The sequence below is a fragment of the Corvus brachyrhynchos genome, unplaced genomic scaffold (assembly GCF_000691975.1).
Source record: "Corvus brachyrhynchos isolate BGI_N302 unplaced genomic scaffold, ASM69197v1 scaffold229, whole genome shotgun sequence".
NCBI lineage: Eukaryota > Metazoa > Chordata > Aves > Passeriformes > Corvidae > Corvus > Corvus brachyrhynchos.
Genome location: NW_008240042.1, coordinates 6,688,660 through 6,696,541, shown reverse-complemented (window position 1 = coordinate 6,696,541; position 7,882 = coordinate 6,688,660). Strand labels below are relative to the sequence as shown.

The 7,882-nt window shown below is 40.6% G+C and overlaps 1 protein-coding gene across 3 annotated transcripts in view; it reads left to right on the top strand.

Moving 5' to 3' along the window:
* FAM13A (family with sequence similarity 13 member A) overlaps window positions 1-7,882 on the top strand; it is a 120,676-nt gene that overhangs the window by 44,002 nt on the left and 68,792 nt on the right. For all 3 annotated transcript variants that reach the window (XM_017744125.1, XM_017744124.1, XM_017744123.1), the window contains exon 5: window positions 4,072-4,244. In XM_017744125.1, coding sequence (XP_017599614.1) covers window positions 4,072-4,244 — 173 coding nt within the window. The remainder of the gene's footprint in view (window positions 1-4,071; window positions 4,245-7,882) is intronic.

Here is a 7,882-nt window from a genome sequence, read left to right as displayed (position 1 = left end):
CCAGCAGGTTTTCTGGGGAAATTCAGGATAACTTAAACCCTCTGGCAAAATCTGTGTCTCCAAACAAGGCCTGGTGTAATTGTCATTACCATTAACTTTGGCAGAGAGCTTACAGCTCTGTGTATGAATGGAGTGAGTGGAATATATTTGTTTCAAGGTTTCAGTGGCTGAATACCAACTGTGGGTGACTTTGGCAGGTGGCTCATTCCGTGGTTGTTTGACTGGGCAGAACTGGTTGAATTAGGTTGCTTAGCTGTCAGGTATGAGTTACAGCTGGCTAATGTTCTCCTTTTCTCAGTCCTTCATGAAGCAGAGGTAATGCTGATGAGTGGATAGATTGACATTAAAGCTTTATGCTGATAGCTAGCCAGATTGAGACTAGAGTGAGAAAGAAACCAGTGTTCCAAATTTCCATGCATTGCTTGGCTATGCCTGGGTTTTTGCAAAGAAACGTACCTTTTTCTATTCCATGGCATATTTGTATTGATACAGACAACTTGTAAGTTGAAAGAGCACTAGGGTGACAAAGTATGAAGCCTTTCAAAAAATAATATGGACCTCTTTGTTTTGGTGGACAACTCTAAGAATTCCATTTGTGTATTAAGCAAGATTTGAGGGAGGTTTCTCCTGTCTGGAAGAGTACTGCGTTCATGCACCTTTAAACAAAAGAATGTGCTGTGTATGTTTTAAATACCTGGTGGGTTTTTTGAGGATTACTTTATAGAAATGTCTTTATTATCCTTTCTATGATGATATTTAAATATAAACTCACAGCTAGTTTCTTCCAAAAGATCTGCATTTAGACTTCACAGTTACTTAACTCAGATGGGTATGAATTGTCCAATTATTTACATGTTCACGCACAGCTTGAGATACTGGAAGTTTTTGATTTTCTTACTTGAGAACATGAGTGTGGTACTCAGAAAAGCAGGATGACCTGTGCTAAGGATCCGTGTCTATAAACCACGTTGATTCATATGCACAGAGCTCTCCAGACTCATGTGGAGCAGCTCATGTTCTTCAAGAACAGAGAAAGGTTAGTCAGCACACCACGTCAGATCTTTAGAATATGTCATGTTTATCTTTGATCTTTGAACCCAGGAGCTTCTGACACCTCACAGGGAGATGAAACATCCCTGTGATGCACCCAGTCAGTTATGAAGAATCTTGGTGGTATTATTGTGTGGGATGATGTCACTTGACTGGTCAGCTTGTGCCTCCAGGTGAAAGGTTTTTTTGCACTTTCTTCAACACCCATCATGATGCATGTTTATACTGGTCATAAAACTGACTAGTCTCTATTACAACTGCAGACATAGTTCCTTGCATCTGAACTTTGAGACAACAAAACTCGAAAGCCAAATGCGGGATGTATGGTGTATTATTTCCTTGTAGTTTTCAGTTCTTTGGTGGTTTTATTATCTTTTCTTGTCCCTTTGATTGTCAGTAGCACCTGATGCTATTTTGCTTGTATTTAGCTGAGAATGAAGGTGTATTTTAAATTACAGAGTAGCAAACTTAAGCAGAGCCCATGTTTTTAGTGGCCACAGCCTGTAGCTATGGTGTAACAGCCCACAACATACCTGCTTCAGGCTGAGTCTGTTTTTTGTCAAATGCAATTTGAGGTTAAGCATCACCAGAGAAAAAATTCTCAGGAAACAAAAATCAAATTATTTTTTCTTCAGCCAAAGCATCACTGCTCTCTAGGCTTGTCCTTGAATTTATTGGTGTCATCTTCCAAAGTGAAGCTTTTTATGTATTTGCAAAGATTTATAGATATGTGTTTGCTTAGTGGTTAGATTTCGACAGGGACAAAATGCTGCTTTGACAGATGCCACACCACATTAGGCATCTCAGTCTGCAGCAGGTCATATGTTCATGAGCTGGGCTTGTTTAGCCTGCAGAAAAGGAGGTAGAGGGGTGTTGTTATTGCTCTCTATACGTACTTGAAAGGAGGTTGTAGCCAGGTGGGGGTTGGCCTCTTCAGTGAGTCAGTGCCTCCAGGCCCTAGTGCCTCCTGTTGTGATTCTCTCCTGTAATGTTGCCATTGTGTAGCTCCCTGTCTCCCTTCCTCCCCAAAGACGTGGTTTTCCCCATTTAAATCACAGCACTGCTGCTGTTTTGTACCAGCTGAGAGGCACTGCCTGGTGTCCATGTGCTTTGTGCCCAGTTCCCGTGGTTCCAACAGCTGGAGACTGCTGCAGGTGATGGGCTAACAGAGTACTGCTGGAACCAGCAGTGGTTCAAAGGTGAGATGCTGACTTCAGGAAAAATGCCCACTGACGTCAGAAAAGTCAGGATCTTACTCAGAGCAAGCGGTCCAGAGGCTAAAACTGGGAAGCTCTCTCAACATCTCTCTCTGATTTCCCTTTGCACTGATAAATGTTTTATTTTTCATTTTATTATCTTCAAAGCTCAGTAAGAAGCAGCCTTCTGTCCCATGAAACTTTTCAACACGCACAAAGCATTTGAAAGCAACTGTGAGTGAAACAAAGCACTAGAAACAGAAGTAAAATGAATTTTACAAAAAACCTTAGGGTAAGACAGGTGTGAAAAGGAGTTCAGAAATTCTGATTTACTGTCCAGCAGATTTGTAACAACTACAGCAGGCAGCAGAACTGAGAAACAAATGGATAATTAAAGTCATTAGGAGGCACCAGCATTACTTCTTTAGAGAAAAAATGGTTACAGAAGGGCCTGTGAACATGTGCATAGGTATAGTCAGTGTAGTGCATTTGAATTTTCAGAAGGTTTTCATGGGATTGTCAACGGAAGCAAAGATATCTTGTGATTAGAAAGAAAGACTTTTTATGGATTAATAACTAGAAAGCCCTAAAAAGATATGATTGGTTTATCACTTTCTGAGAAGTCCCTTAAGGATCTTAGTTGGAATCTGTGCTATTTAACTGCTTCCATAATGACCTAGGAAATACTGAATGTACTGCTAATAGAAAAGTATTCAAGGTAGGAAAAACTAAAATCTGGCTACAAAGACTTTCAGAAGGCTTCTAATTTACTCTGTATTGGGTGCAAAACTGGTTAGTGGAGTTTCCATCACTATGTGCTAACTATGTCAATGAAACCCCACAGATTGTATAAATGTGTATACCGATGAGCTCCAAATTAAGCAATCATGAAAGCAAATAAAAGGTTAGATTTTCATGAGAAGCCACCTCTAAATCTGGCTTCATATCTAATGCCACATGCAGTTCTAACTGCATTTTAGAAAGGACTTAATACAACGTGAAAAGGTGTAGAGAAAAGCAGCAAAAATGATCAAACACATGAGCATGACTCCTGTAAAATGAGAGACTATATAAACTCATATTTTTCTGTCTGATTAGAGACCACTACTGGAGCAGTATGAAGTCAAGAATGGTATGGGGAAGGTGGTTACGGAACAGTTACTGGCAAATTCGCATAATTCAAAGCCAAGGGAAAGATTATGTCACCATACCTAAAATAGAAGTACTTTTTAATCGATTTTAATCAATGTGTAACAATGTTGTGAAACTCCCAGCCATGGGATCTTGCAAAGGCTAAAACCAGAAGTGAGCACAAGAGAAAACTGAGTGTAATCACAAAGGTTAGGTTCAATGTTTGCTGTAAAATAAGGGCCAGACCTCTGAACTTGCTCTTCTTCTCCCCTAAGAATTCTTAGAGCACATGTTGATATCAACTGTCATTAAAAAGTGTGGGAAGGGGGTTGAGCAGGGGTATATATTTGCTGGTACCATCTATTTCTCCAGTGGTCAAGAAGCAAATTCAGTGCAAACTTTTTTAGTCTATCTGCTGTGATACAGAAAATAAGTATTTATTTCACTTACCTTTCTTTTCTTAATTTTTTTCTTGCCTCTGCTCTTTCAATAGACATGCCTTTATTCTTCTTTAAATAATCTTTATCAAGCTGAGTGTTTGATTTATCTGTATTTTGTAATACTGTTTTGCAATTTGTCATCTTTGATGTTTGCACACTGGTATGGAATATCTTTCAGTTACAGATTATGTGAAAAGGCTGTTCTGGCCTTTCTTCTCTTCATATTTCAATTTTCTCTCTCCTTGCTTCTGTAGATGACCAAACCCCCAACGGAACGACCCAACCAAACGTGCCTATTGCCACAACCAGGCCAGTCAGACGGAATACCTCGAGTCAGCCTCCAATTAACAGACAGTGGTTCATGTGGGAAGGAGATGGACTTAGCAGATGAAATCTCCTTCGTTAACAATGATGTGTTTTTCTCCAGGTTAGTGTTCTTTTTTTGTCTTTGTGTTTGTCTCTTTGTTTTGTACCTGCACCTCCAGCTCTGGACATTTTGAACACTTAAACAGAATACTGGGGTGTAAGATAAAGTAATGTGCCTTTTCCTGTTGAATCCACACACTCTGAAGCCAGCTGTGTGCTTTGGTTTACCTCTCCAACATAAAATTTGAAGCATATGAAGGTAGCCTGCTTGGTGAAGGAGTGCAGGTGGACAGGCCTGATCTACAATCAGGCAATAGAAATTACACCGAGCACAAGATGCAACCAAAATGTGTCTCTTTTGAATAATCAAGTGTATTTGATCTGCCCAGTTTAAGTCTTAACAGATGGCTGACTTTATTCTCACTCATAAATCCAAAAAAGAAGGGGCTTTTGAAGGGTTTTGTCTTTCTGACAAGAATGGTGCTACTGATAGTACTGCTCCATTCAGACAAGAATAGAAGAGTATGTGTAGAGTATCTATAAGAGTATCTTTCTGAATTTATCTATGAGAGTCTTATCCGTTTAAAGCATCTATAAAAGTATCTATCTAAAGGAGTATTTTGAGTTTTGATTTTTGGCATATTGTCTGTTAGATGAACAGGTAATGGGCATTTTGCTTTTTTGTAAAGTCCTTCCCTGAACATCAGGCTGAACCAGGATCTTTTCATTGTTCTCAGGATATTGAATTGAGTCTCGTTTTCTCTCCTCTTGTGTCTAGTGCAGCACATGAGGGATTCAGGTTACTGTGGGAAATTGCAGTGCGCTACTGAAATATGGAATTGGCCTGATATGGGAAATAGTGCTATTCACATGTCATGGAACACAACACTGCGGTGTCCTAGCATACCAACCAGGAACACAAAGCAGAGGCAGTGCTGCCAGACACGTAACTGAGTGACTTCACTGTGTAAGCAGGAGATGTGTGCTATTCTCAGCACCAGTGCAGACAGACAGCACTCAATTTATGAGACGAGTTAGCAAATTATGCACTAACACCAGGTTTGATTCACAGTAATGGTGGTGAAGCATAGATATCAAATTTGGTTTCTAGCCCTTGGCAGGCACACATGCTTTTTAACTCTTAGCTATGTTAGCTGTGTGTTTCATCTCCCCAAACTTCCCCAAAGATTCCTGCAGCCAGAACACATCAAGTTTGTTTATATGGCTTTATTATTCCAGCTGCTTTTGGCTGAGATGACTTAGAAATCAATTATCAGAGCAGGTTAGCTGGCAAAACAGAGAAGGCAATACAGTTCTATCAGCTAGACAGCACCATGCAGGTGGGGCTGGGGCAGAAGTTCCAGCCTCTTGAGTTGATGTGCTGTAACCTGGCAGAAATTGTGCCCCTACCTGTACTCTGCTATGTGTTCCAAGGTGTAAAGGGAAATGAAGTGCCCAAGGGTTGAAATAAAGAACTGCCAGGTCTCATGTCTGGGAAGGTGTGTGTGATTGATCTACTTCATGAGGTACCCCAACAAACTGCCTTTCTTCCAGAGCAGTCCCCAAGAGATGTAATTATTTGCTGTAGGAATTCCTGCTTTCCTGTTAATGTGTAATTGCTTAGAAGAGTACTGTTGAAGTATGGGACAGTTGGGCCAGTGCTGGCACAGGACATTAAGCACCAAATGAAATGTGTTTGTACCTAGGCAGAAGCCTAATCTTCATGCTCGGGCCATGGGTTGAAAGATGTCTGCATCTCTAATTTTATCTGGGAAATTAATTAACTGTAGAAATTAATTCTCTTGTAATCCCATTTTGTTCAAGAATGCCCTAGTTTTCTGTCCTGTCACACTTCTGTACATGCTTACCTAATTGTGTTGAATATCTACACTGCTGTTTGCTTCTGGTACTTTTTTGTCAGTGATCTACTGCCGCTGCTGAAGGGGAAGTAGGTAGTGTTTGCTATTTTCTTCCCAGGTCCAGGCTGGCAGGTCGTTGGGCAGGATGGGATAGAGAGAAGGCCGTGGAGGAGAGAGAGGTCTCCAGCAGACCTAACATGCCTGGGGGACTGATGTCTGTGCAACAAACCCTGATTCCTTGGCATTAATGTAGCGCTCTGATACATCAGGAGTGGTTTTAAACATGCCTTTGGCAGCCTTGTGTCACTCCCATGTAATTTAAGCTCACAATGAAGTATTACTGGTCTTATTTCAGTGCAAGGCTATTATTAGGAGTTTTCACCTTTTTCAGCAGAAGGACTCTGGCATCTGACCTAGATTACAAAGTGTTTTGCAAACACACTGCTATTCTTGTTGGGGGGTTTTGTGTCACAAGGTACCAACAGTTCTAAAATAAATGTTATCATTAATTATATGTAATTACCAGGTGAGTTTTAGTGAAATTACTGTATCTGCTCAGCTATGATATGATCTTTGTTAGAAAAGATTAAAGGTTGTTCTTGGCAGTGACAATCATTTGCTGTTTCATGAAAATGCCTGTGGTTTGTTCCCTTTCCATGCTCAGATACCATGATATGGGTGGATTAGAAGAGGATGAAGGGCTACACAGAACAGTAGATCCAGAATTCCACCTTTAGCAGCTTCACAAGTGTAACAGTAAAGAAATAACCACACACACTAAGCCCCTAAGGCCCCCTCTAGCAAGGATTACAATCTTCAATAAATTTTCAATCAGTTTAATTTGACCCTACAGCCTTCAGGGAGAAACTGAGAGACTTCTGGCTGCTTAGTAATTTTTAGTACTATTTAAAATGCCTCTTAATGTGTCTTCATACAGTTGTCCTTAAAATGAAGATCCACTGTAGTGGATCCACAACTACAGTTGTCTTCTAGAATGACTTATCATTTTTTAAAAAAAAATGCCTTCTTACAGGTATGATATTCCTCACTGCAGGAATTTTTTGAACGTGCTACTGTCATCTAAAATATGCAATATATCAGTTGCAGTCAAAACATTGCAGAGCATAAAGTCTGTATCACCTGTATCACCTTCTGTTCACAACAGTTATCGTAAGAAAATGTTATATGTAAGGTTGTTATGTTCTTTTTTTCTGAACAAAATAGGTGGATTAACTCTATATACCTGCAGTCCCCACTAGCATATAATATATGTGTTGTTTTGAAAATTGCCTCATTATTATAGCTGTATGCCAAGGGCAAACTCCTAATTATGCAATAGCAGAAAAGCATACCTGTAATGCAGCTCTTGAGTAAATCCAAAAGCAGTGGAGAAAGAGAGAAAGGAAGGAAGGAAGACAGAGGCAGGAGAGGAGAGACTGGTGCTCTGAGAAAAGGATGAAAGTCTTTAGGCAAAATGCAGCCTGTTACGTACTTCTGTGAGTCTCATCTCATTTTTGCAAGGGTTCTGGTGCAGAACTTCAGGGCAGCCAAACCTCCAGACCCTGGGAATCACACATGTCCTTTGTCTTTACCTGATTGAGAGCCACATGACTCACACTGCAGACTCAGGAGCTTGGGGGAAGGCAACAACTTTAGTACTGGAGAGTGGGCTGGATGGAATGGGCCACCCTGGGGCCTTACCAGACCTTCAGTGAGAGGGAGCTAGAGTGAGCTTGCAGCTCTGTGAAGCAGAGTCCCTGTTTGGGTCCCTCTTTCTTTCCTTCTTTCTCTAGAAGGAAAAAGTCTGCTCAAAGCTCTGGTTCGCACATAACTGCAGCAG